The sequence below is a fragment of the Panicum virgatum genome, chromosome 5K (genome assembly GCF_016808335.1).
Source record: "Panicum virgatum strain AP13 chromosome 5K, P.virgatum_v5, whole genome shotgun sequence".
NCBI classification, from domain to species: Eukaryota; Viridiplantae; Streptophyta; class Magnoliopsida; order Poales; family Poaceae; genus Panicum; species Panicum virgatum.
In genome coordinates, this window is record NC_053140.1 from 47,963,264 (window position 1) to 47,990,641 (window position 27,378).

General features: G+C 47.9%; 3 protein-coding genes and 1 long non-coding RNA gene across 8 annotated transcripts; 2 read left to right on the top strand and 2 right to left on the bottom strand.

Annotated features, from left to right (window-relative positions):
* The first annotated feature begins 794 nt into the window (after nt 1–794).
* Nucleotides 795–5,555, top strand: LOC120707998 (elongation factor 2-like). Of its 2 annotated transcripts, none has more exons than XM_039993068.1 (3): nt 795–946; nt 2,237–2,368; nt 2,872–5,555. In XM_039993068.1, the coding sequence occupies exons 2-3, from the start codon at nt 2,278–2,280 to the stop codon at nt 5,310–5,312; spliced, it is 2,532 nt and encodes an 843-aa protein (XP_039849002.1). In that variant the 5' UTR covers nt 795–946; nt 2,237–2,277; the 3' UTR covers nt 5,313–5,555. The 2 variants fall into 2 exon arrangements, with proteins under 2 accessions (XP_039849002.1, XP_039849000.1); XM_039993066.1 differs by having other exon boundaries at nt 798–946; nt 2,234–2,368.
* Nucleotides 5,556–6,887: 1,332 nt separating this feature from the next.
* Nucleotides 6,888–10,928, top strand: LOC120707999 (receptor-like protein kinase HSL1). The gene is made up of 2 exons (XM_039993069.1): nt 6,888–9,741; nt 10,121–10,928. The coding sequence occupies exons 1-2, from the start codon at nt 7,056–7,058 to the stop codon at nt 10,576–10,578; spliced, it is 3,144 nt and encodes a 1,047-aa protein (XP_039849003.1). The 5' UTR covers nt 6,888–7,055; the 3' UTR covers nt 10,579–10,928.
* Nucleotides 10,805–16,027, bottom strand: LOC120708000 (hexokinase-6-like). Of its 4 annotated transcripts, none has more exons than XM_039993070.1 (9): nt 15,514–16,023; nt 14,393–14,543; nt 14,120–14,302; nt 13,627–13,758; nt 13,257–13,412; nt 12,832–12,930; nt 12,473–12,603; nt 11,589–11,670; nt 10,805–11,496 (listed from the first exon to the last, which is right to left on the bottom strand). In XM_039993070.1, the coding sequence occupies exons 1-9, from the start codon at nt 15,807–15,809 to the stop codon at nt 11,404–11,406; spliced, it is 1,323 nt and encodes a 440-aa protein (XP_039849004.1). In that variant the 5' UTR covers nt 15,810–16,023; the 3' UTR covers nt 10,805–11,403. The 4 variants fall into 4 exon arrangements, 3 of the variants coding, with proteins under 3 accessions (XP_039849004.1, XP_039849005.1, XP_039849006.1); XM_039993071.1 differs by having other exon boundaries at nt 13,627–13,701; nt 15,514–16,021; XR_005689213.1 differs by having other exon boundaries at nt 11,383–11,496; nt 12,678–12,930; nt 15,514–16,027.
* A 1,884-nt stretch (nt 16,028–17,911) lies between these two features.
* LOC120710741 lies at nt 17,912–20,407 on the bottom strand. The gene is made up of 6 exons (XR_005690001.1): nt 20,140–20,407; nt 19,042–19,560; nt 18,631–18,863; nt 18,470–18,542; nt 18,283–18,384; nt 17,912–18,195 (listed from the first exon to the last, which is right to left on the bottom strand). It is a non-coding gene; the product is annotated as an uncharacterized LOC120710741 (long non-coding RNA).
* Nucleotides 20,408–27,378: the final 6,971 nt, after the last annotated feature.

A 27,378-nucleotide genomic window follows, 5' to 3' on the forward strand; every position in this document is an offset into this window, starting at 1 on the left:
CCGTAGAAATAGGGTGGTACATGAGAGTTTGATTACAGTAGATGGCAAAGCCTTCTGCTCCTGCATGAAGCCTACGTTATTGCATTTGCCATGCTCGTATCTCATTGCGGCATGTGCAGAGTCTGGGTTGCAGCTAAGAGTATTTGTTTCACCTTACTTCAGGAAGGAAGCAGCTGTATCCACCTGGGGACATGAGGTATATATGATTGGAATAGTGAGACCTTTCATTCAGGATAAGATGTTTATTCCTGATCCAGCCACTAAGAAAGGCAAAGGCCGTCGTCAGACACGTCGTATTCGGAATGGTATGGACGAGTCCGAAGTAAGAAAGGCACAAAAGCATTGCAGCCAATGTGGAGCATTTGGTCACAACTACAAGAAGTGGGAGGGGCTGTCGCCCGTGCGCGGGGTGGGGGGCGACAGCGCCCCACCCGGCCAGGGACCTCTTTGCAAATTTAAAAAAATTACATTGAGGTCCTGTCGCCCCTGGGCCGGGCGACCGGGGGTCAGTTTCGAAATTTTTCAAAACAGACATATATTTTTATTTTTATTTTAAATATAAAAAAGAAAAAGTCGCCTGAACTCACGGATGACGAGCGGCCCGGAAACCGGCCGAGCACGCCGCGGAGACGGCTCGACTAAACCGGATCGCCACAAAGCCGGACCGCACAAGCGCGGCACTGCCCGAACTGCCCCAAGAAACTGCGAGATCGGACGGCCAAGCGCAACGGACCGGCCGTGAATTCCCCGAAATGGCCCCGCTTTTCCCTCTGCCAACCTCAGCGCCGCCGGTTTGGCGCAGAGTATTGGCCTGCGGGATATTTCTTGCCCAGTGCGCCAACTCCGCCGCTATAAATATCCTCACTGGGCGGCGGCTAGGGTTTTTAGTCATCTCTCCCGGCGGCGCCTCCACATCTCGTCTCTCGGATCGGGAGGCGAAACCAAGGTACCTCAACCCCCTTTTCGGCTCCATCCCACTCTGGTTGCTCGAGCTAGTTCATCCATGCGCCGTGCTTCTACCTGATTAGTATTTCTAGTGGAGAGTTCGAGTCGTTTTGGTTCCATTAAGCAGTGTCGTGTGTTGATTGGATTGAATCGTAGGCCTCGAAGTGGTGTGTTCTGATCGAATCTGATGTTTTGTCGGGGTAATCTCGATGTATTTTATGTTAATTCGTTGAGGTTACCTGTAGGTTCTCTCTGTGACTCATCTCTACGATCTGTAGAAATGCGGTGCCATCCTGGTTCACTAAAAACGTTTTAAATTATTCGGTTCTTCTTTCAATCCTGTCGATTAGTTAGTTTTTTCACGTTAGTGTCTATGAAGTGGATATGGTGGGATCCTTTGGTGGAACTGATTTGTTGACTCAGATATGCTGTTTCGACATGAATAATTGTGGCCGCCACACTATGATCTTATTCAACGATTTGTGGTCTGCTGGTAGTTCTTAGGTTCAGCGTAGTTATGTATATGATTTCGTTTTGTCTGTGCGATTGCTGATTTCTAGTCCATTTTTGTGATGTTCCGTACATTCGAACACTATTGATGTGCTTCTCCATACTTCAGTGCTTGAATTGTTTTGTAAGCTATGCATTCCTTTTGGCCTGTTAGATTTCTGAAGGTTAGAATCTTCAGCTACTTTAAATGTTTGTGTAAATTAATCTTCTGGCGCTTCCATGTAATCCACTCCTGATAATCTTTCTGTATAAGAGTTTTTTGTTTGAGGTGGCAACCCTGGAGATGTGCATGTCTAATATTGTATCTACTTGTTTGTTGTGCTTCTGTATTAAGTTGGATTAGGTTTGCTCACTGCAGTTTCCATTACGTGTAGTATGCTTTGTAATCTCGTTGAGCCAGAGGCAATGCAAAAAAAAATCCTACTATGTGATCATTGTCTGCATGCACCCAGTGCTCAATTAAATATTAGTTTAATGAGGATGCACCCTATGTGTTTAATTAAGATAATCTTCTGTTTATTTTTTCATAACTGTTATGTGCATCCAATACCATTAGTTGTTGCAAATGTTAGAATAGTTTATCCATTTTTAATAACTTTCTGTATCGGATCTCAATTATTTTTCACATATCACATATCAGATTTTTTTTGCGTCTCCTATTATCCTGACAATTACAGTGCGTATTACTTTAGTCATTCTTTTATTCTCAAAGATTCTGGTTTAGTTATTTGCTCATGATTTGGTTAGATTCTTACTATTTTCTTACACCTTTGAACAGCAGTAACATATATATTAGTAGTGTGATCTTCAAAAGAAGTCAAGATGGTGAAGTTCACAGCGGAAGAGCTCCGTGCCATCATGGACAAAAAGAACAACATCCGTAATATGTCTGTTATTGCTCATGTGGACCACGGTATGTTAAGAATTGTGTTTTATTAGATGCCGTACCTATGAGTTGTTTAGCATTTTCAGGCCTTTTGATTTTAGCACTTGTTTTGTTTTCGATATTTATGCTCTGTATTGTGCTTCGGGATTTGCAGTTTATTTTATTCCTGCTGTATTATCTATTTCAGGCCTTATGTGTTAAGATAGTCATCCACGTATGAAATAGGCTTATTGATTATTTTAATTGTTGCGGTCTATGTCTGTTAACTATGTGTTTTATATTATACTGTACCATCTTTGTTATATTATGTGTTAAGATAGTCATCCCATGTAGGAGATAGGCATACTGATTCTTGTAATTATTTTGGTCGATACAATATCTGTTAGTGATGTGTTTTCTATGTTATTGTATTGTTGTGTTTGTTATCTTGTGATAGGTTAATCTGTCCCTAACGCTGTACTATTCTATGATGCCTGCCGAGTTTGATGTTAAGTTCCACAGTGTTCTTACATGTCATTAATTCGATGCAGGCAAGTCTACCCTTACAGACTCCCTTGTGGCAGCTGCTGGGATTATTGCCCAGGAAGTTGCTGGTGATGTCCGCATGACTGATACTCGCGCTGATGAAGCAGAGCGTGGTATTACAATCAAATCCACTGGTATCTCTCTCTACTATGAGATGACTCCTGAGTCACTGAAGAATTACAAGGGTGAGAGAGATGGCAACCAGTATTTGATCAACCTTATCGACTCACCTGGGCACGTCGATTTTTCTTCGGAAGTGACAGCTGCCCTTCGTATCACCGATGGTGCTCTGGTGGTGGTTGACTGTATTGAAGGTGTCTGCGTGCAAACTGAGACTGTGCTCCGTCAGGCTCTTGGTGAGAGGATTAGGCCAGTCCTTACTGTGAACAAGATGGACAGGTGCTTCCTTGAGCTTCAGGTTGAGGGTGAGGAAGCCTACCAGACTTTCTCCCGTGTGATTGAGAATGCCAACGTCATTATGGCAACATATGAAGATAAGCTCCTTGGTGATGTCCAAGTCTACCCGGAGAAGGGAACTGTTGCTTTCTCTGCTGGTCTGCACGGCTGGGCCTTCACCCTCACCAACTTTGCCAAGATGTATGCATCTAAGTTTGGAGTTGATGAAACTAAGATGATGGAGAGGCTCTGGGGTGAGAACTTCTTTGACCCAGCCACGAAGAAGTGGACCACCAAGAACACAGGCTCAGCTACCTGCAAGAGAGGATTTGTTCAGTTCTGCTATGAGCCCATCAAGCAGATCATCAACACCTGCATGAACGACCAGAAGGATAAGTTGTGGCCAATGCTTCAAAAGCTCAATGTTACCATGAAGGCTGATGAGAAGGAATTGGTTGGCAAGGCTTTGATGAAGCGTGTTATGCAAACCTGGCTGCCAGCTAGTACTGCACTGCTTGAGATGATGATATTCCACCTTCCTTCCCCAGCAAAGGCACAGAAGTATCGTGTGGAGAACCTGTACGAGGGACCCCTTGATGATATCTATGCTACTGCCATCAGGAACTGTGATCCGGAGGGTCCTCTCATGCTGTATGTTTCAAAGATGATTCCAGCTTCTGACAAAGGGCGGTTCTTTGCCTTCGGTCGTGTCTTCTCCGGGAAGGTTGCTACCGGTATGAAGGTTCGGATCATGGGCCCCAACTATGTGCCTGGACAGAAGAAGGATCTGTACGTGAAGAGTGTCCAGCGTACTGTTATCTGGATGGGAAAGAAACAAGAGTCTGTTGAGGATGTTCCCTGTGGTAACACCGTTGCTATGGTGGGTCTGGATCAGTTCATCACGAAGAATGCCACACTCACCAATGAGAAGGAAGTCGATGCATGCCCAATCAGAGCAATGAAGTTCTCAGTGTCTCCTGTTGTGCGTGTTGCTGTTCAGTGCAAGGTTGCCTCTGACCTACCGAAGCTAGTTGAAGGTTTGAAACGTCTGGCCAAGTCTGATCCTATGGTCCTCTGTACCATGGAAGAATCTGGTGAGCATATTATTGCTGGAGCTGGTGAGCTTCACCTTGAGATCTGCCTGAAGGATCTGCAGGAAGACTTCATGGGTGGTGCTGAAATTATTGTTTCCCCTCCTGTTGTCTCTTTCCGTGAAACTGTTCTTGAGAAGTCCTGCAGAACAGTCATGAGCAAGTCTCCCAACAAGCACAACCGTCTTTACATGGAAGCCCGGCCGTTGGAAGAGGGTCTTCCTGAGGCTATTGATGAGGGACGCATTGGCCCACGTGATGATCCCAAGGTGCGCTCCAAGATCCTCTCGGAGGAGTTTGGGTGGGACAAGGATCTGGCCAAGAAGATTTGGTGCTTTGGACCTGAGACCACAGGCCCAAACATGGTCGTCGATATGTGTAAGGGAGTACAGTATCTCAATGAAATCAAGGATTCGGTTGTGGCTGGTTTCCAGTGGGCCTCAAAGGAGGGAGCACTTGCTGAGGAGAACATGCGTGGCATTTGCTTTGAGGTCTGTGATGTTGTTCTTCATGCTGATGCCATTCACAGGGGTGGTGGCCAGGTCATTCCAACTGCCAGGAGGGTCATCTATGCTTCTCAGCTCACTGCCAAGCCAAGGCTGCTGGAGCCAGTGTACCTTGTGGAGATCCAGGCTCCTGAGAATGCTCTTGGTGGTATCTACGGTGTTCTGAACCAGAAGAGAGGGCACGTGTTTGAGGAGATGCAGAGGCCGGGTACCCCGCTCTACAACATCAAGGCTTACCTCCCTGTCATCGAGTCCTTTGGGTTCTCCAGCCAACTGAGGGCCGCAACCTCTGGTCAGGCGTTCCCTCAGTGTGTGTTTGACCACTGGGACATGATGGGCTCTGATCCTTTGGAGGCTGGCTCCCAGGCTGCTCAGCTGGTGTTGGACATCCGCAAGAGGAAGGGTCTCAAGGAACAGATGACCCCGCTTTCTGAGTTCGAGGACAAGCTCTAAATTTTTTGGCCTTCTGTGGTACTGATACCCCCTGCTGGTTTAATGGTCCATCTGTCTACTGTAATGGGAACTACTTTCGAATTTCATTTTGTTTAGTGGTCATATGCTTCTGTTTCCAAACATGATTAGTCAAATGGTAGTGTCGTGCCAAAGACTATTTTGGTATCCGTCTTGATGGAACAGATGAAACAGTTGGTATCTGTGTTTTAAGTGGTGATATTTGCGGTACGACGCTTATTTCTACTGTCCTGTGAATGCTTTCCTTGCAATCAGGTAGAATTTCACTGTGTTTGTCTGCATGCCATCTGTTTGAGGTCTAGTTGGCTTCCGCCCCAGATTGGTCGAAGTTTACTCTTATCATTGTTCATACCGTTGCAGCATGACTATCCGTGTGCATGTAGCCGAGCTAACAATGCAAGGAAATCCTGTATGAGTGAATTCATTTGTTGTAGACCTACAACTCTATAATTTTCTACTGGTGTAGCAACGAAGTAGCTCTGTATTTGCACGGGAGCACTTCACCCTTTGTCGAGATTGAAACCTGCTGAATCGAACTTGGCTAGGCCACACAAGAAACTGGAAGTAAAAGGTGTGGCTTCATTCAGACATCCGCTTCCATCTCCCCGCCGTCCCTAACGCTTGTTCCAAGTGCTATATTAAAGTCATTGGCGCCACACTAGCTAAATCCCGCAGCCCACGTTGGAGTGGTGCCACGACCTGGCCGACGGGGTCCATTTATGCACTTGATCCATAATTCCATATAGCCATCTATTTTTGTAATTTGTTTCTCTCTCAAAAAACTCATATTGTTTGAAGAAACATCAACATTTCCAAAACCTAAAGTCGAAACACTTCTATATCCAATCTCAAAATTTCGTTGTGATGCCATTCTAATTCGGAACTTCAAATATATAGTTGAATCCATAGTCCAAACTTTTGCTTGAGCGTTCAACTATGCAAGTAACGTAATCCAAGTTAACTTTAATCTTGTTTAGCATGTCTACTATTTTCCTCCATCCCGAAATATAAGATGTGCACGTGTTTCAAGATTCAAACATTCAAATCTTTTTTACCTACAATTAATCTTATGCGATGAAACCTTGATCTTATAAAAATAATATCACTGGAGTTGTGTTTAAAAGTACTTTACATGACTATAGCTTCGTTGATACAAACATTATGATATGGAAGGTACATAGAGTCCAAACGTTAATGCTGGAGACCTTGCAATTTGACCACGGCTTGTCGCCTCCGTGTTTGACGGGATCACTGTTCTCCAATGCGTTCAGTCTCCGGCGGTGACCGTTCAGAAGGGAGATTTGGAAAGTGACGGTGAGACCCGACCCCGAATTTCGTTGTTAGGCTCGTGCAGTCAAGAACAGAACCTGCAGTTGAAAATAACCTCTCTGTAAATGCTGCTCGCAGTTTGAACATCAACCATCAAGACCTGTAAAGCCAAGACCCTGAGGTCGGTCTCTCCCGTCCGAATCCCGCCTAATCCAACGAAAAAACCCGCCCTAATCCTGGCCTTCGGAAGCTTCGCAGCATGCAAACCGGCCACCCCAAACTCACGCAGCAAATGGAAAGCCTGCTCGTGCTAATCACGGTCGTGTAGCGTACAAAGAAAAATAAACATGCTAGTCGCCTAGTCCCGTTCCGTGACCATTTCATTTGATCACCCGAGCAGATCGCACCCCCTGCTTCAGAACCAACACCTCGCCACGAAGACCAACCGGGCGAGGCATGGAGGCGCCGCGCCGCCGCGCGCTCCTCGGCCTCCTCCTGCTCGCGCTGCTCCCCTGCCGCCGCCTCCCGCCCCGCGCGGCCGCGCAGGCCCAGCCTGCGGCGGACGAGGCGCGGCTGCTGCTCCGGATCAAGCGCGCGTGGGGCGACCCGCCCGTGCTCGCGGGGTGGGAGTGGGACGCCTCGTCCTCGGGCGCGCACCACTGCGCGTGGCCGCACGTGGGGTGCGACGCGGCCGGGCGCGTCGCGAGCCTCACCCTCGCGAGCGCCAACGTCGCGGGGCCCTTCCCGGACGCCGTCGGCGGCCTCGCCGGGCTCACGCACCTCGACGTCTCCAACAACAGCCTCACCGGCGCGTTCCCGGCCGCGCTCTACCGCTGCTCCGCCCTTCAGCACCTCGACCTGTCCCAGAACTACCTCGGCGGCGAGCTCCCCGCGGACATCGGCTTCCGGCTGGGGGCGAACCTGACGGCGCTGGTCCTCAGCGGCAATGAATTCAACGGCACCATCCCGGCGTCGCTCTCCGGCCTCGGGAATCTCCAGCATCTCAAGCTGAATAACAACAGACTCGCCGGCGTCATCCCAACGGAGATCGGCAGGATGACGAGGCTGCAGACGCTGTGGTTGGCGTACAACCGGTTCGACGCGGGCGAGCTGCCGGCCTCGTTTAAGAACCTGACCAACCTGACCAGCCTCTGGGCAACGAAGTGTAACCTCGTCGGCGACTTTCCAAGGTATGTGGTGGACATGCCGGAGTTGGAGATGCTGGACCTGTCCATCAACAAGCTGACCGGAAGCATACCTCCGGGGGTTTGGAACCTGAAGAAATTGCAAGCACTGACAGCATTCAGGAACAACCTCACCGGCGACTTGGTGGTTGATGATGACTTCGCCGCGATGGGCTTGACAGTGATCGACTTGTCGGAGAACAACCTTACCGGAGTCATCCCGGAAGTCTTCGGGCACCTGGAGAACCTCACGTATTTGTACCTCTTCGGCAACAACTTCTCCGGCGAGATACCGGCGAGCATCGGCCGGTTGCCGTCGCTGTCAATATTGAGGCTCTACGGCAACAGGTTCACCGGTGCGCTGCCGCCGGAACTCGGGAAGCACTCGGCCTTGGTTTACGTCGAGGCTGACGACAACGAGCTCACCGGCACGATCCCGGAAGGGCTATGCGCCGGAGGCCAGTTCTGGACGCTCACTGCTACGGGCAACCGTCTCAGCGGGTCCATCCCGGAAGGCCTGGCCAACTGCGCCACCCTGCGCAGCCTGCACCTGGAAAGCAACCAGCTCTCCGGCGAGGTGCCCCAGGCTCTGTGGACGGCGACTCAGATCAGCATCGTGCTGCTACGGAACAACAGGCTCTCCGGAAGACTCCCCGCCACGATGTACAGCAACCTTACGACACTAAACATTGAGAGCAACCAGTTCTTCGGCAGCATCCCGGCGACGGCTGCCGCGCTCCAGGTGTTCACCGCCGGGAACAACCGTTTCTCCGGCGAGATACCGGCGGGTCTCGGCGACGGCATGCCGCTGCTGCAGAGGCTGAACCTGTCCGGCAACCAGCTCTCCGGCGGAATCCCAGCGAGCGTTGCTAAGCTAACGCAGCTCACCCAGATGGACATGAGCAGGAACCAGCTCGCGGGGGCGATACCGGCGGAAATGGGCGCCATGCCGGTGCTCAACGCCCTCGACCTCTCGTCGAACAAGCTCTCCGGTTCCATCCCGCCGGCGCTCGTGAAGCTGAAGCTCAACTCACTCAACCTGTCGTCCAACCAGCTCGGCGGCCAGGTCCCGGCCGGGCTCGCCACCGCGGCCTACGACAGCAGCTTCCTCGACAACCCCGGCCTCTGCACCGCCTCTCTGGGACTCGCCGGCGTGCGCTCCTGCGCCGGGGAGGCACAAGACGGCGGCGCCTCCGGAGGCGTCTCGCATGATCTCCGAACCGGCCTCCTCGTTGCCGGATCCGCTTTCCTCCTCCTCGCCGCGGCCGCCTCCGTCTTCGCCGTCCGCGAGCTGAGGAAACGGCGCCGCGTCGCGGAGCAAGACGAAGGGAAGATGACGCCTTTCGTCAAAGATCTCGGCTTCGGTGCGGCGTCCATACTCCGGGGCCTGGTGGATGAGAACCTCATCGGCCGCGGCGGGTCGGGCCTCGTGTACCGCGTCGCCTACACCAACCGGCTCGACGGCAGCGCGGGTGCGGTGGCCGTGAAGCGCGTAGGGGTCTCCGGAGAGCTGGACGAGGAGCTGGAACGCGAGTTCGAGTCGGAGGCGAGCATCCTCGGCAGCCTCCGGCACAACAACATCGTCAGGCTGCTGTGCTGCTTCTCCGGCGCCGAGGCGAGGCTCCTCGTCTACGACTACATGGACAACGGCAGCCTGGATGAGTGGCTCCACGGCGGCGACGGCCTCGGCGGGCGCCTCACGGCGAGGGTCCGGCGCCCGGCGCTGGACTGGGCGACGAGGCTCAGGGTGGCCGTCGGCGCCGCGCAGGGGCTGTGCTACATGCACCACGAGTGCTCGCCGCCCATCGTCCACCGCGACGTCAAGTCGAGCAACATCCTGCTGGACTCGGAGTTCCGGGCCAAGGTCGCCGACTTCGGCCTGGCCAGGATGCTGGCGCGGACAGGGGCGCCCGAGACGATGTCCGCCGTGGCCGGGTCGTTCGGCTGCATGGCTCCCGGTAAGGATCTCTGCTTGCTGTTTCCAGTGGGTGTTGATCACGTACTCCCTCGGTCCAAAAAGAAAATGCAACTCTCGAAAAGTCAAATAATTTCAAAATTAATCAAATTTATTATTAACATATATATCTTCAAATACATTTAGCATGGAAATATATTATATGATTAATTTAATGATACTTATTTTTTATTTTAAATATTAATACTATTTTCTATAAATTTGGTTAAACTTGAATTTGTTTGACTTCTTGGGAAGCGAGGGTAGTATATATTTTTTTATTTGGATGGAGGGAGTTCATGTTGCCGGATTCTGTACAGTAGCCGTCGTCGCCGCTGCAGTGTCTCATGTTCCCGTGTTCCTGGATTCGTGCTTCTTCGCAGAGTGTGCCTACACCAAGAAAGTGAGCGAGAAGGTAGACGTCTACAGCTTCGGCGTGGTGCTCCTGGAGCTCACCACCGGCAAGGAGGCCGGCGACGGCGGCGAGCACGGCAGCCTGGCGGAGTGGGCGCGGCACCACTACCGATCGGGAGGGAGCATCCCCGATGCCACGGACAGGAGCATCAGGCACTCAGGGTACTCTGACGAGGTCGAGGAGGTCTTCAGGCTAGGCGTGCTGTGCACCGGAGACTTGCCGTCGTCGCGGCCAGCCATGAAGGACGTGCTGAAGATCTTGCTCAACTGCAGCGAGCAGACGCACCAGAAGAGCAAAACGGGGCGTGGACTGGAGTACGAAGAGGCTCCACTGCTGCTGCCGCAGCGAGGCAGCCGCCGGAAACAGCTCTCGAACGGCACAAGAATTGGTATCGAAGAGAGGAGTGATTTCGGCAGCGTTGTCTGAAGATGCCTAAATTAGTAGGAGCTCCGTGGGTACATTTTAGCACAGTATGCCAAAATTCACAACTTGTCGCCATGACTCTACTAGTACCAGGTACCATTTTAGGGTCTCACACTGTAAATTCTTAACAAACCACACACATGTTGTATAGAAATAAAACAGAAGAACAAGCACAAACTGTTGTAGCTTTCTGAAATAAAGGCAGGACCTCTGCGCATTCATTCAAAAATGAGTACGATTGAATAATTTTATACCCCTCTTTATTTTGAAATACAAGATTACACAGATAAGCACTAGTCAGTTTGCGATATCTCGCATCATAATACAAAGTTAAAGGTGTAGGGAAAAAAGAATTGCAGGAAAGGAACCGCTTCACTCAGACGTCCGCTTCCACTTCCCTGCAGTTGCTAATGCTTGTTCGAAGTGATATACTGCAAACTCATTGGCGACATACTAGCTATATCCCGCTGCAGAGGCAAAAAGAGATGCGAATCGCAGAGGGGAGCTTTGACAGAAGGGGCAAAATGCGGAAAACAAAAATGTTACACTAGGAGCCGAGCTCCTAGGACTATGCAGCATACTGGGAGTGTGAGGCTGCAAGAAGCGCAGCGCCAATTCCTGAGCCGTCGTTGGCCAACTTGACAACAACCGATGAGGCAGCCTCCTCACCGAGAAGATCTGAAAGTGTTGCTTCTAGGCAGGAACTGAACTTCTTGTAATGCTCATATAACCCACCATCCATAGCAACCACAGTCCTTTGTTGGCTGAAGTCATTTAGCAATTTGTCCTTGCCCAGCTTCTTCAGAATGCCATATGTATCTTGCCCAGTCATTTAGCAGCAGCCAAGCGTGCACCCCTCTCCGCGACAAGGTCACATACATGAAGAGTAATGTATCTTGCTTCGAGGGAAGTATCTGGAACCTGAAATAAGTAGAAGCATAACACATAAGGACTCAATTGTTCTTGAAGACTATATCTAACAATATACTTTTTGAACATGTGCACCATCATACCCCCAGAATATCCTTCAGCTTAGCTCCCAGGTGTTTGAGATCATGTGAGGTGTCATGATGCATGGCTGACATATCCGGTGTTCTGCAATATCACAATTACAATTTTCAATGGGAAAAGCTTATATTTGCTACACAAGAATTACAGTTCTGCTTCACAAGTTTCTTGGATAAACTTTGCAGTACCCTACTACATATGGTTAAGAGTCCAAAACGTGGAAAATGTGCTCCTACAACACGATTAGCAATCATGGTTCCCCTATCTTCTATAAGCTTATCTACAATTAGATATTACAAACAAAAACACAATCAAAATTTTCCCTTCTTCAGTTTCTTCTAAAGATTAGCCTATGGGTACGATTTTAGTGGTGGAGATGGGCATTGGAAGGAGAATTCGGATTCATTTTTTCATTACTCTGGTAGTGGTCAGTGTAGAATTTTACAGGTTGGGGCTACAAGGCTCAGTAATACCAAATCAGTTTAATCATCCTAACATCATCCCAAATAGGTGGATTTGCAAAGTTGTTGATAAGATTCTAGGTTGGAGACCTATGTCCTTACATGGGTGCCTTCATTATATCACTTGTAAATAATTGTTTCAAACAAAGTGAGAAAAGATTTATGATTTTCATCAGAAGTTCAAACAATATCAAAGCCCAAAGTCTTACCACTTCACTTCAGTTTCTGATCTAGAACTCTTTTGGGGGGTGCAGTTTTTAATTTTGAGCATGAAATGTACAGTAGAATTTATAGTAAAAACTGACGAAGGATATCCAGAATCTATCAAAATATTTGGACTTTACACTGTGCAAATATGTGTGCAACATTATCTAAGTTGATTTGGATCTTTTTTGTGTCTCTGTTGTGCATGGAACAAGAAAGTGCACCTCAGTATAAATAATTGTTCCAATTTTGGTGGAACAACATCCCCAAACAAAGAGGCGTCATGTGCCAGTTTCAACAGGATCCTCCGAACAATTTCTCCAAGATACATTCCAGAAATCATCTTTTCATATATCTGAGAAAAAGAGTACAAAAGTTATGTTCAAGTTCAACACCCAAATAGTCAGAACAGTAGATTAATGGTCTCACATTCATGAGTCGCCTTTCCCCCCTTGAATATGAGTTAACCTTTTGTGGCAATTGGATCTGACTGGAGTTGATCCAGTGTTTTAAAACATGTGACTTATGGTTAGGAAAAAATCTGACGTATTAATAAACAGCCGCATAGATTAAGTCCACATACCTGCTCGCCAGGGTTCAAACTTTCAAAGTCCAAGGCTTTATCATACTCCGATCTTGGAAGCTTATCTGACCTGAAGTTTCCCCATTCCATGTTGATCACCTGTAGCATTCCAATAGAACCAAATGTTATGCTAATTGTTTATTTGTTTTTAATTTTTTTTAAAAATGTTATGCCATTAACTGGTTTGAATATCATAAAACACAGAACGCCAGAAGACCATTTAAAATAAAAACTCAACCAGCATAGGAGGAACTAGGTGGCATTTTAAAAGAAGAAGAAGAAATAGGCACCCAATGACCCAAATTCAAGTCCAAGAGGAATTGAAACTGACTGGTGAGTGTGTACAACCACACCTCTGACCAACTGAGCTGGGCTCAGTTCCATTAACTACCATTAAAATTGCAAGGAGGGCGTTGGACACTAACCATATTCCCTGATCTAGGCAGTCGCCCGTTCCATTTAGGAATCACATTTGCATGTTCCACATAAGCTGCATTTGTGCCGGTGCCCAATATTACAGCAGCAACAACATCATTATCCACATATCTCCCGCCAGCCAATGTGCCTACAGTATCATTAACCTGTACAAAAATGTTAGCAATCACTTTACATGACGTTGTATTTACCTGTAAGTGTCCAAGTGACCTTTGCTAGACATAAATATAAAGCATCTCAAGAAAGCCAACCCAGCATTAGAGAATGTGTACAGAAATGGCAAATTCTATTGTATACGCATAAAACAAAGGGCATGTGGATACTTGAGATGATAAATAATCTACAAATTAATTTACTTACCAGGGCTGTAACTTTCATATCAAGACCCTGCCTCTCCATGGCCCTAGTCAATTCACCCACAACATCTTCTCCAACCTTCTCAGAATCAATAAAATCAATACTGTGTTTAATGTAGGATACATCACAGTTGACCTGAACATCATGAATCTTGAGAAAATGCAGATCATTTTTATCAATTAAGGAATAGGGTTTCTAAGCATGCTCAGAACAGGGCAAAACAGCAGGTGGCCAGTTATTTGGACAGGAATTTCCACAAGTGAAAGAAAAAATAGCTTGAATAACTGAAAGCGATTCCATTGTCCATTTAATAAGTTGTTTTCTGTGAAAATGAAATAGACAAGCTACACTGCCACATTTGATGGTCAGAAAAAACGCACAGCAATTAGAGATAAATCTATATCTTGGTATCCTACTCAGATTCTGGTCAAGGGCTCAAGGCACTGGTTGAATAAATAAATAGTCAACAAACTATGAACAAAGGTCTTGCTTTTACCGTGCCATTGATGGAAAAGCCCTTGGTCCACTTAATTAGAGTACCGGATGATATTGATGTTTGGTGCACTGGGAAAGAAAAGGTGAAACCGAGGTCTCTCTGCCTTCCATCTGGTAGGTGGAAATCCTCTCCTTCAATCCCCACAAATTTTTCCAACTCAGCAGCAATGAAATCAAACAGCTCCTGTACTCGTATTTTGAGAAATATCAGTAAAGCATGCAACAAATTTGTGTTGATGCGGGAAACTTGAAAAGAGTCACTGGAAGCACTCACCGTGGAAGTCCCAACCATGAGATGAGGCGGAATGGAGACCTCCTCGTATTGTTGCTTCACGACACGCTTCTCCCTTCCTCCAAGTTGAACCCGAATGACCCGAAAGTTGGTCCCGCCAAGATCCAGTGCATAAAACAGTCCATGCTCATCCCTGAAGGATGACATACATCATTAAACAAGATAATAAAGGCAGTGAAGAAGACTTGACGACACACACGATTTACACCGAATTATAAATTTAACTGACTGCAATTGTTTATAGCAACATATATATCCCTTAAAAGAAATGTATCATCATCACTAATTATATTTTTCAAAAGATCCAACACTACAGTTTTTTTTAAAAAAGATTTAAGAACTAAATAGAAAAATACCATGTAGAAAAATACAATGGATCCACGGTTACAAAGGTGGACTATATGTACATCTTTCAATAGTGCCGAACATTGGATGAGAGAGGCTGTACCGAAAAGGTGTGGTAATATTAAATGTTTCTTTGGACATTAGCCATGACGACGTAGAAAGGACGATACAAGCATGTAGGTATCCCAGGTACACTAAAGTTTCATTTATTAAAAGCAGACACTGTAATTTGGAATGATCTGTGAAGCTGCGACAAACATCACAACTGAACCGTTCATTGCCTATGTTCTGTCCGACTCGGTTTACCTCGTCAACCCAACATGTAAAAGGAATTTACATTCAACCGAAAATTGAAGACCGAACAAACGCAAAGTGGAGTAAACCAGAAAGAAAATAAAAATCACACACCATCATCCCAACAACGATGTGTGATGTTCAAGACAACAAGAACTGCCAAGGTACCCATGAACAGAACTCCACAGATGAGAAACAATGTCTCGTCCTCCTACCGGAATCAACAAAATCCGTAACAGGATCAAACGCACTCTAGCGTCCTACCTGATTCCCCTGGGAACCACGTCAGAACACGGTATCCAATCTGGAACAACCCCACATTTCCACCGAATCAAAACCTGGCTAACCCAACGGAAGACCCCCGAATTGCCAGCCAATTCATTCGCCCAAGACGCGCACACGAATCGAGAACAGGCAATTCTCTGGCCACATCCATGCGGGGGGGGGGGGGGGGGAGCCCTTACCCGGTGGGGAGGTTGTCGACGTAGCTGATGAGCATCTTGAGCGGGGCGTGCGGGTCGGCTCGCAGGCAGCGCTCCATCTCCACCACCATGGCGTCCGCGATGCCGCGCAGCAGCGCGGTGGGCGTGGAGAACGCCTGCTCCACCTCCTCGATCACCGCCGCCGCCTTCCTCTTCCTCTCGTCCTCCGCCTCCCGCCGGCGCCGCCGCCTCCGCGACACGACCACCGCCACCCCAACCGCGGTGGCGGCCGCGGCGCACACCACCACCGCCGTCCCGACGACCGCGCCCTTCGCCATCGCGCCCCGCGCGCCGGGCGAACCCTAAGCCTCCCCGATAGAGCCGCGCGACCGATCCCAAGGCCGGAACAGCTCGGCGTCCGGATCGCGAGCTAGGCCGCTGCAGAGCCCACCGCTTCTCTCTCCTCTCTCGCCCCCTCCCTCCCTCACTTGTCTGCCTCCAGCTCTCTCTCTCTCTCTTTCTCCGCTTGCGGAAGCGAGGGAGTGGGACGAGAGCCACGAGTGGGGCGTTTTCCCCGCGAATAAATCTCCCTCGCCCTCGGGGTTATTTACGGACGTACCCTCGTGTGTGAACGGCCGCGATCCGGTTGTCCCCGAACGGACGGTCGCGGTCCCCTTCCCGGGTTAAGGGATGGTGCGGGTCGTGAAAACAGTTGTTGCCGAGGTTCTATGTGTCAAAAGTCGGAAGAGGTTAACGGTCGAGCGCACGAGAGGCGAGTGAGAGATTCCAGCCAGGGGTGTGTCCGTAAAAGTTACCAGCTAGTACGCGCTAAAAATAATCAGCTGCAACTGATTACCCTGTCAGGACCGAGGCCCACAGGTCAGCGTAACGTAGCGATTGGTTCCCGAAAGCGACAGAAGAACGGGGGGGGCGTCTATGCGTCGCGTTCTGCAATTTGAAAATGAGCCATCGCAGAAGCAGCCTGCCGCGCGCCAGGCTGGCGGGCGCAGGCGCGACGCGCGCGCGCCGGCTCAGCGAATGAACCGGAGGCCGGCCCATTAAGCTTATGCGCAAACATTTCAGGGAACGACGGGCTGGAACGTTTCATTTTTTTTCTTTTGACTTATTCTTGTTCAAAATTGTTGTGGAACATTTTTTCCATTTCGTTCATGCGCTTCTCTCCCAGACTTTCGTTTCATGGGATTTAATTTTCTAAACGTTAATTCGTTCCGGAACATTTGTTCAGAGACAATTTCAAAAAAATTGTTCTCGAACATTTCAAAAGTGTTCTAGAACAATTCAAAATAGTATTCCGGAACATTTCAAAAGTGTTTTGTAATAATAAAAAAAGTGTTCAGGAACAATTTAAAAAAGTGTTCTCTAACATTTCAAAAGTGTTTCGGAACATTTCAAAAATTTTCCGGGAACATCTCAAAAGTGTTCTGGAACGTTTTTCAAAAGTGTCCGAAACATTTTCAAAAGTGTTCTGGAACAATTCGAAAAAGTGTTTCGAAACATTTCAAAAGTGCTTTGGAAAATTCAAAAAGTGTTCTGGAACATGTCAAAAGTATTCCGAAACATTTCCAAAAAGTATTCCGAAGCATTTTAAAAGTGTTCAGGAACATTTTCAAAAGTGTTATGGAACAATTCAAAAAAGTGTTCCGGAACATTTCAAAAATGTACTGGAATAATCAAAAAGTGTTCATTAACAATTTTAAAAAGTGTTCCCTAACATTTCAAAAGTGTTTCAGAATATTTTCAAAAGTGTTCCGAAACATTTCAAAAGTTTTCCGGGAACATCTCAAAAGTGTTATGGAACATTTTTCAAAAGTGTTACAGAACATTTTCAAAAGTGTTCTAGAACAATTCAAAAAAGTGTTCCGGAACATTTCAATTCAAAAAAGTGTTCCGGAACATTTCAAAAATGTACTGGAACAACTTAAAAAAGTGTTCAGGAACAACTTAAAAAAGTGTTCCCTAACATTTCAGAAGTGTTTCGGAATATTTTCAAAAGTGTTACGGAACATTTCAAAAAGTTTTCCGGGAACATCTCATAAGTGTTCGGGGACATTTTTCAAAATTGTTCCGGAACATTTTAAAAAGTGTTTTGGAACAGTTCAAAAAAGTGTCCACGAACAATTTAAAAAAGTGTTCTCGAGAATTTGAAAAGTGTTTTGGTATATTTTCAAGTGTTATGGAACATTTATATAGTGTTCTAGAACATTGTTAAGACGGTTCTCAAAAGTTTCCAGAACATTTTATAAATATTTTGGAATGTTTTTGAAAAGTGTTCTAGAATATTTCAAAAAGTGTTCCGGAACATTAAGATGTTGTCATAAAAGTGTTGTAGAACTTTTAGTTCCGGAATGTTCATCAAGGACATTTCAGAACATTTCAGAATGTTTCAGAATGTTGGAACATTTCAGAATGTTCCGAAAAGTGTTGGAACATTTTGTTCTATCAAAAAGCATTTCAAAACGCCATACAATTCAGAGTGTTCTCAACCAACTGTAGAATGAAACAAGTAAATTCAACTTGTACAAACTAAAGGTAGAAAAATTTACAAATAAAAAATGTCTGAAAATCTAAAAAGATAGATTCCATGTTGATAATAAGCTACACTATATTTGTACTGGCTAGAAAGTTTGAAACATAACAGCTGCATTGATGGAACAGTTGTTCAGTCTTCCACAAAATGGCCTCTTACTAATACTCTCCTACATTCTGCAGAAACAAATTTCACAATTGGTTAATGAATAAGAAAAATCCACAAAAAAAGATAACTTTGAATTGAAGAAAGAATTAACTTACATATTGTTTCTTGAAGTTTGAAACTACTTGAGCCCTTGCTTTGTTTTCCTTACTGAATATTAACTGAAATAGTTTCTTCTCTCGTATGGCTTGGATGTCAGACTGGTACATTGTCAACAAAAAAAAATGAGGGTGCCTTGAATAAAGAGTAAGAAGAAATGTCTGTTTGAAAAAGAATTCTATTTACCTTTGTGAACCAGGTGATGTTCGTTCCATCAAAAGATTCCATGAAACAAGTAACAAATATGCCAGAGTCCGATCTATATTAGAGCTGAAGAAAATTATTACTGAAGTTTTTATGCTCCTTAGGAAAAAGGAAGATGTAGAGAATGAAATTGAATAACTTACATGGATTGTTGTTTTGGAACGTAAATATAGCATACAGTGAAGTCACGGATGTTGAAAATTTGGAAAGATGGAAAGCCCAATATAAAGAAAAGTCTAAAGTTGTATACCACAGAATTAATCACTTTCATTGTTTTATCTGCACCATATTCTGGAGATAATATATCAAACCTTCTTTTGTTAAAGTTGACAACAATTATGACCCATTGTTTGTCAATAAAACAAGGAATATGAACCTGGAAATAAAATATAGAACAAACCATTAGTGAAAAAGTATTTCTGAACTAATATGATTTGTTCAAACAGTTACTTTAAAAAGTTTTAGAAACAATCTATTTTGTTGAAAAAGATAATTCAGTCCATTTAGGAAATATTTCCAGGTTGTATTTGAACTTGAAGCATTTTAAAACTTACCAGACAATCTTTTTCAGGTTGCACGCCAATAATTGAGGTTAATAAAATTCTAAGTGGAAGGGCAAATAACAGTAGAAAGAGCAACAAACATGAACATCCTCATAAAAGATTCCTCATCATGGTCAGCAAGAAGTCTATCAATAGCTTCAGGAATTGGAAGTTTAGAACCATGCATAAAGAGAGAATTATGCTGAGTAGCTTGGTCACAGATCTTGGGGACTGGATTATGAAGATCAATTGGAATATCTCCGGATGGAATTCCAAGAATTTGCTGAACCATGTATCTGGAGAGCTTGAAAGACTTGGTTCTATGCTTAAACTCACAAAGATCTACAACAACCTGACCCATCACCCATTCCAGTAAAGGGATAGGTACACTGAACTTCTGAACACCCAAAAGATTCTGAAAGCCATGCTTAACAACAAAGCCTTTTTGATCTTCAGAGAGAGAATCAGCTACTTTTTTAAAACACTTGCTGGAAAAGCGAACCTTCAAACGATCCATGTTCGTAACCATAGCTAACAAAAGTAAAAAACAAAATCAGAAAAAGGATACATAAAACTTGTTAAAAAAATAGTACCTAATTAATTCAGTACAAAACACTTTAAGTAAAATAGGTCTTTATGTAATACAAAAGTTTGGTAACAGACTAGATCCATCAACAAATTTGATGAGCAAAAAAAACTGCCTAATCATTCAGTACAAAATGAATCTGAGAACTAAACTACAACACAAGATACAAGATTGTAGCAGAAATCACACTCCGGAGCATATTAGTAAATATGTGTTAACAAACAAAACCATCTAATAGTAGTAAACAAGATTAGTATGAATAATCAAAAAGATGGGAAGCCTAGGAGAAAGTTGACTGTTCCAGACGAACAAACAAAAAGAAGACATGGAGGGAATGATAATATCGACAACGTGATCCAGATGAATATGATCATGAACTAAATTGTGTTACCAAATTATAGCGAGAGATTGATGAGAAGAACAGAACCTACTCATGAGCTCTCTAGGTTACGAATGTGCAAAATTAGTTCACAGATTAGAAGAAAACAGAGGAGCATAAAAGAGAGATCAGAAAGGAAATGCACCTTGGACTGCGCAGAAATGGAATCGCCTAACAGCATCAAGTACGCCAGCGAATCGAAAGCGCAGCCGCCGCCGAAGCGAATCGAAACCCTAAGCAGCTGATCGGGAAATGAAGCAGAAGAAAAGACGCTGGTTTATATGGGCCGAAATAACTTAATGGGCCTGGTGAAACGCAGAAAGAAGAAACGAGGGCGGTCAACGGAACGTGCGCGCGCGACGGAACCCCTTCTACGATAGGTCGGACTGCACTCGCGCGCGCGAGGAATAGCCTCCGCGGAAGAACGGGGGCACCTGCGGCGCAAATCCAAAACAACAATCGCGTGTCGTATCGCTTCGTGGCGCGCGATGCTATAGCTGGCGACGCGGCTGACCGGCTGGCCGTGCCTTGACGTGACTGCTCAGGTATTAATCTGATTTCGCTTGGGCAGCAGCTAGCATTTATCATTCTTTCTTTTTAGTTTGAATTTTCCTTTCTACAGTGTGTGTTTCTCTAGAGAAATTCTGTTGATAAAAATTTTAAAAATATTGTACTAAAATATTGTATCAAGTATTGTGCTTAGAAGTTGTATGATGAACTTATACGTAAAAGTTTGTCCGAGAAGTCTTTCTGGTTACATATTCATAGGATTTGTGTTGAAAATTTATCTCGACAAGTTGTATTTTTACAATTTGTATTTTTACTAGCTGTTGACAAACTTATGCATCAAAGTTGTGTGCGAAAATTTTGTGAAATTTATATTCAAATTCTGATTTAGTAAGCAGATTGGAAAAAAGTTATGCATAAAATTTGTACGTATTAAAAAATTATCTATAATTGGTTGGAAAAGTTTATGCGTAAAAATTACCGTAAAACCTATGGTTATTTTGAAAAATAGTACCCGATGAAAAAAAGGTATCCATACATATGTTGTAAGAAACTTTCTAAAAGTAGAAAATTTTGGAGAGATAAATTTTCCTTAAAAAGAAAAAACACACGCTGTCCGAGATCGAGCATAGCACGCGCTAACTAGCTTTGCCCGCGGCCGTGCCGGTGGCAATGGCCCCCGCCCGGAGATGCGTGCTGGGCCAGGAGGAGGAGCCCATCTCGCGTGGCGTGGGGTCGACGGCGGCCGGGAACGGCGCCACCAACCGCCACAGGACTGAGGACAGAGCAGCGCCTCGGCAGTCGCTCCCGACGCCGCCGACAGGTGCTGGGAGGATTCTGTGCAGTAGCCCTCTGCAGTTGAGTTCCTAACACGTGGGTCCAGCCTCACATATCAGTGAGGGAGCAGTAGTATTACAGAGGAGTTGCTTTCGACAGGTGGGTCCCCTCCTAAGTCCTTTGTCTTGTTCGGCTGGCTGGCTGGCTGATTTCGTGTGAGAGGAAAATACTGTTGGCTGGCTGGTTAGCTGGTGGCTGGGCTGATTTTGTGTGAGAGAAAAATATTGTTGTGGCTGGCTGAATCCGGCTGAATCCGCCAGCCGAACAAGGCGCTTCTTCCCCGCCGGGTGGGTGGGCGCTGCGGCATGGACGGATGCGTGACGCGCCCCCGCCCGTAAGCCAAGAGCTGAGAAATGTTGACGGCATCCTCAAAGCTCTGGGGACGAGGGTTGGTTGGGTATGGCTCCGTGCTTCCATGATTGGCAGTTTGGCGCCATGTCAAGCAGCTTTTGGACGCAGCGTGCAGCGTGCAGCGTGATACAGGGGTGTTTAGAAACAGGGACTTCAAAAAAGTCCCAGGGACTTTTTAGTATTTAGAAGTATTAAATAAATATTAATTATAAAACTAACTGCAGAACCCTGGGGCTAAACTGCGAGACGAATCTAATGATATATCTTAATCTATGATTAGCGAATGGTTACTGTAGCATCACTGTAGCCAATCATCGATTAATTAGGCTCATTAGATTCGTCTCGCGAAAAAGCACTCAGCTGTCAAAAAACATTTATAAACAAATTTTATTTAATAATATAAAATAGTAAGATTCCTTTTAATGTGATAGGGACTTTTGGAAAAAGTACTGGAGCCAAACAGGCCCACAGTCAGAGACGTGAGGAAGATGCTCTAACCAACTGTGCCCTTTACTCCTCTGAAGGACGAAGCTCCTGTTCCTACAAACAATGGACATTGCACTTGTGTAAAAGCAAGCGATTTGAGTGATATAAACAATACCGTTTTCCCCCATCTACAGTGAAGAGGGCGGAACGGGCGACTTCGAGGAGCCTGCCGATTCCGGCGGCGATTCCGGCAGCCTTCTTCCTCTCCGATGGCCGCTTCGGCGTCGGAGAGGGGGATGGGCCACGGAATCGCCGTGCGGATGTATATAGCTTAGGTTGTTCTTCTCCTAGGGCTAGGTTTTGCTCGTCGCCGGTAGTTGGCGGCGGAGATAGAGTTTGCTCGCCGGCTATCGACGGCGGAGCCAGGTTGGCCGGGAGTGGCGGAGCCATTCGTCGGCGAAAAAGGGTCCTCTCTGGAGGCACCGATGGCTGCTGGATCTTTTCCGGCAGCGTCGCCATGAGGTATGTGCGCCTCTCTTTTGCTGCGAAAGGGAATCGAATATTTCTTTTCCCTGCGATGCTTTCTTCTCCCGGGTTGCTGGTGCGGCTAGCGACAGCGGGCTCCTTTTCCGACCGGTGGTCTGATGGTCGCCGGGGCGGATTCCTTTCCTCTTCCGTCCGTGCTGCGAGGATGGCTATATGCGTTCACCGGATTCAAGGCGCCGGGGATGGTCCTAGGTGTTGGCTCCTGCAGCTATTACCAAGCTCTTGGGGTCCTGCAGCATGGCGGAAGGAGGACCTTGCCGGACTTCCGTCTGAGGGAGTTGCCGAAGATGACGATGGAGACATTACCGGGTGTGTGCGTCAATACTCTTTGTACCGGGGTGTTTCCTACAAAAAAGCAGGGATGTATTGTATGCTTGTTTAATACAGTTTCCCTTTCGCAAAAAAAAAACAATACAGAGACTGTACTTGCAGAGCGAGTGGCTTAAAAGTCGAGACAGGAAAAATGTAACGGCAATTGGTAGCTGACTGGCAGATCATGGAGCATAGACTAGGCGCGTTGCAAGAGTTACACCAGCCGGGGCAGCCAGCGCTGGCTTGAGGAACTGTTATGTAGCTACAGTACTTATGTGTCATAACGTTCACCAGCCCCAGCCGAACCAGCGAGCAAACCGCACCGGACGAGATTTGAGTTCCAGACAATCTGTTGCGTTGCAGAAGCTTTGGAAAAAGAGGTACCGGTGATCAGAGGGTACAAGATGCAATACTAGAATAAACATGAAAGGGTATGAGAATAAAATGATTAAGATCCATATGTGCATTCCTTAAGGGGGGGCGTGTGGAGTGATACCAGGGACCGAAAAAATTCCCACTAGAAAAAAGGAAAAGTAACACACTAACAGATGCTTGCCACGACGCGGAGCTTTTTCACCACTAGACCTGTATTGCATGCTGCAGGCAAATGGTTTCCTTTTTGCCGCTGTCGAGATCTTACAAGTTGGGAATATGGACAAACAGCACCTCCAGCTGGGTGCCTGGGTATTACTGAAGTATGGGCTGACAATAACTTGTTATCTTTAGATGAACTGTCAGCACCTAAGTATGCGGTATCTGGTCACACTCTGAAAGGAAGTTGCAAAAATTAGCAGTACCGCCCCATTCAGTATTCACAACCTCACGAATTGCCATTCTTGTTCATTTCGTCCCAATCTGATCAAATGTGTCGTTGCTTCGGATAACAGGAACAAGGTAATTCCCAAAGATGGAATCAAAACTTCTATAGCTTCCAAGGCATCCCTCATGTTGTGCTTGAAGGATAGCACGTCTCTTTGCCTCTCTAACTTTGTTGAGATCAACTCTCACTGGCAGCACACCCGAAACCTGCAAAAATGGAGTTCACATCAAGAAAGGATGTTAGCGAATATCAAGAAACAGCCAAACAGGAAATGAGGCATCCAAAGCCACTTCACATCTCAGGGCATACAGATGAGTTGGAAGATGACGCCGACTTGTCCTTATCTAGGGTAACCTGAGAAGTCTTGGTCCTGTGTTTCAGAGAACAAGATAAATTATGCAGTAGACATCGCAAGTTAAAATAGTTCGACAGTAAAATTGCAACTCGCAAGTTTGTTGCTGTTAAATGTTAGGTCACAAAATGGAACAGCAGGCAAAACTCAAAATCCGAGGTTTTACTAGATTTTGCTGCGTTTATCACAGGATGCAATTATCAACTAAATGATTGGTGCCTTTCACAATTCAGGCAAGTTGGGATGCTGTGCCCTTCCAGCCCACTCGAGTTGCTAATGTCATGAACCGTAACGGCCCGTGGGACATTTTTTTTTGTTTTTTTGAACTTACATGGGGCATTTGAGTGGACTTGCCATTTTGGCCCAACAAATTCAAGTGAATGCTCGTGGGGCATTTCCAACTTCAGAGATAATCTTGATCAGGGAATGCGTCGGAAATTTTATTTTATTTTCCAAAATCATGTACTCATCGTGCCATTACGCCCGAAGCAAGGAATTACGAGCGTCCCGTGTGGACGACGTTTCATCAGTGTCGGTGCCCTGCAGCTGGGTACGCATTTTTACTGTGCCAAGACTCGCGTAGTTATCCGTAACTACGTCTTAAGGAGCTGAGCAGCCGGACCCCTGGGGTCCGACTCCATCTCACCGGACTAACAGTCCCGGACCCGCTTCCCGCTCGGAGACGGGTCCGGTGTCACCACGTGCCCTAGAGGTGGAAATGCTCAGTACCTGTGACCGCGGACCGGGACCCCCACGTGCCGTCCGGACTCCCGCAGATGGGTCTGGGCCCTCCACATGCCTATCCGGACCCCCGTGAGCTCTCGGCTCAGCTAGCTGCTCGGGAGGGGTCCGGAGCCGCCACGTGTCACGCAGACGCGGGCGCAGGCGCAAGCCTTCCGCTGGAATCTCCCTCACCCACCCGCATTAAGTGCGAGTGGTTGAGGCAGGCTCTACTGCCTCTGGGCATGGGGCAGCTTTTGTCAGTCCACACTGTGGATCGCCAGTTACCGAGGCGGCTCGTCAGTTACCAAGACAAGCATTAAAGACTCAGCGCCGCGCGCATGGGCGACGAGTCATGATGACCAGCTACTGACTGAATCAACGGTGCACGCTGCTACAGTGACTGAGCCAGTAGTTCGGCGCTTCATCATGACCTAAACGCGCGGCTGCAGAGGCTAGACTCTACTCTGACAGGACAGCTCAAAACCATCCATGGTCAGAAGCTACGCACGGAAGCCGACGACAAGATCTCCGGATCTGAGGCATTGAAGGCCAAAGTGTAGTTTATAATACATCGCCGGGTCCACATGTTGGGGCCCCGCTCAGTGTATGTGCTCCCCTTGGATATATAAAAGGGAGAGCACGCCCGCGAGAACACAGATTCTCAGACTCACGCTGGGCTCGAGCACACACACACAGACCAAGCTCTCTCCGAGCTCACCCAGACTCAAGCAATACACCACACAGTGGACGTAGGGTATTACGCTCCGGCGGCCTGAACCACTCTAAACTGACTGTGTTCATCGTGTTCTTCCAGGAGATCGAACTAGTCCTAGCTAACCCCCGAGTAATCATCCTCTGGACTTAGGCGGGTGCATTCCGCTACCCGACTGTGGTTTGCCACACCACGACAATCAGCATCTCTAGTTTTAGGGGCGGTCGTTCTCTACGCATCGTGCGCAGCTGCTCTCGACGACGTCCATGCCTTTGCCGTCAGGTGTCCGCGTTACACCTCGTCGTTTCGAAATCAGATGACCCGTCGCCTTTCAGGACACTGATAACTGCCCCCCCCCCCCCCCCCCTCGACTTGTCATAGTAATGGTTCGCACTTAAGCCGCCGCTGATGGGTTCGCTTCAACCAGCCTCGGTCGATGCTCCAATCAGAAGAGCGCCGGATGCCATTACTAAGAACTAGCGACGTCGCGCCAGCGGCCGCGTAATGCAACGTCTCGTCCGCTTCCAGCCTCCGATTCGATGTCCGCCTGATCGCGTGCTTTCTGAATTCTGACGACGACGCGTCCTGCGCATACCCAATGCAACCCTTTTTTGACCGCAAGCCCGCCCGTCGTTTCAGATTTCAGAAAGAAGCGCCACTCCAGCTGCCATGGCTACCGGCCTGCGCGCGCGGCCGCGGCGGCGCCAAGCGGCGCCGGGCAGGGCGTGGCCGCCGCGAGCACGTCGCCTGCTGGACGACTACCCGCTGCCTCTCCTGCTCGCATGCAGTGCAGCAGGCAGCTAGCGAGCAGCCTAGCTCCGGTCCGGGGCGGCCCGGCCCCGATTGATTGCGGCTTTCCAGTCAAGGTACTGTGGCCGCTTCCGTTCCTGTCTCCTCCTGTCCTTCCTCTGCTCGTGCAGGCGTGCTGCGTGCAGCCTCGCCAGGATGAGCAGCGTGGAGGGAGTGGCGCCCGGTGGACTCTGGACTGGATCAGAGTTCAGATATCTCCGCCGTGGCGCGCATCGTACTGGTAAGGGTTCTCCGCACTCGTCACTCTCTAAATTCATTTTTTAAAAAGAATATTTCTGTTTGGTCATCGAAATTCTCCTCTCTATATTCAGTTTTACTGCATCCGTTCACTCTCTATATCTCCACTCTATACCAACTACCAGCAGACGGGCCCACAGGTCAGATATTTTTTTACCCCGTCGGCGTCCACTCTCTCTCTCTCCCCGCTCTCTCTCTCTCGTTCTCCTCCCCTGCTCCTCCCGCTGGCACGCCGCGCCCTCTCTTGCGCCCTCCCGCCGGCGCGCAGCCCCCTCCTGCTCCCTTCTCTTCCCTCCCTCCCTCCCACTCGACTCCGCGCCCCTCTCCGCGCGGCAAGAGCCTGTGCCGGCCAGATCCCACGGCGGGGCGGGGTGAAGGCCTCCGGCCTCCCCTGCGCGGCGGCGTCCCACGTGCTGCGGCGTCCCCGCGCGCCACGGTGTCCATGGTGAGCTCGAGCAGGGGCGGCGGCGGGGCGGCCTACGCGCGGCCCGGCGTGGCCCCACCCCCGGCGACACGGACCGAGCGCGGGGGGCAGGCACACGCCACGACGGGTGGCCGGTGCATGCCACGGCTCCGCGGCGCGCGGCCCCGGCTCCGCGGCGGGGCGGCCGCGGTTGGGCCCCTGCTCGAGCTCCGCGCCCCCGCAGTGGGGGAGCATGCGCGGTGGGGCTCTTCCTCTGCTCCCCTCCACGCAGCTCGTCGCGGCGTCGGCGCGGACTCAGTGACGGCGAGGCGCGCGAGCGGCGGCCTC

Excerpts from the sequence above, each read along its gene's own strand:
- LOC120707998 (XM_039993068.1), top strand. The coding sequence starts at position 2,278 with ATGGTGAAGTTCACAGCGGAAGAGCTCCGTGCCATCATGGACAAAAAG. Across the intron at positions 2,369-2,871 it reads TATTGCTCATGTGGACCACG|GCAAGTCTACCCTTACAGAC; the intron begins GTATGTTAAGAA and ends AATTCGATGCAG.
- LOC120707999 (XM_039993069.1), top strand. The coding sequence starts at position 7,056 with ATGGAGGCGCCGCGCCGCCGCGCGCTCCTCGGCCTCCTCCTGCTCGCG. Across the intron at positions 9,742-10,120 it reads GTTCGGCTGCATGGCTCCCG|AGTGTGCCTACACCAAGAAA; the intron begins GTAAGGATCTCT and ends GCTTCTTCGCAG.
- LOC120708000 (XM_039993070.1), bottom strand. The coding sequence starts at position 15,809 with ATGGCGAAGGGCGCGGTCGTCGGGACGGCGGTGGTGGTGTGCGCCGCG. Across the intron at positions 14,544-15,513 it reads GTCGACAACCTCCCCACCGG|GGATGAGCATGGACTGTTTT; the intron begins GTAAGGGCTCCC and ends GTCATCCTTCAG. Across the intron at positions 13,759-14,119 it reads GCTTTTCCATCAATGGCACG|GTCAACTGTGATGTATCCTA; the intron begins GTAAAAGCAAGA and ends CATGATGTTCAG.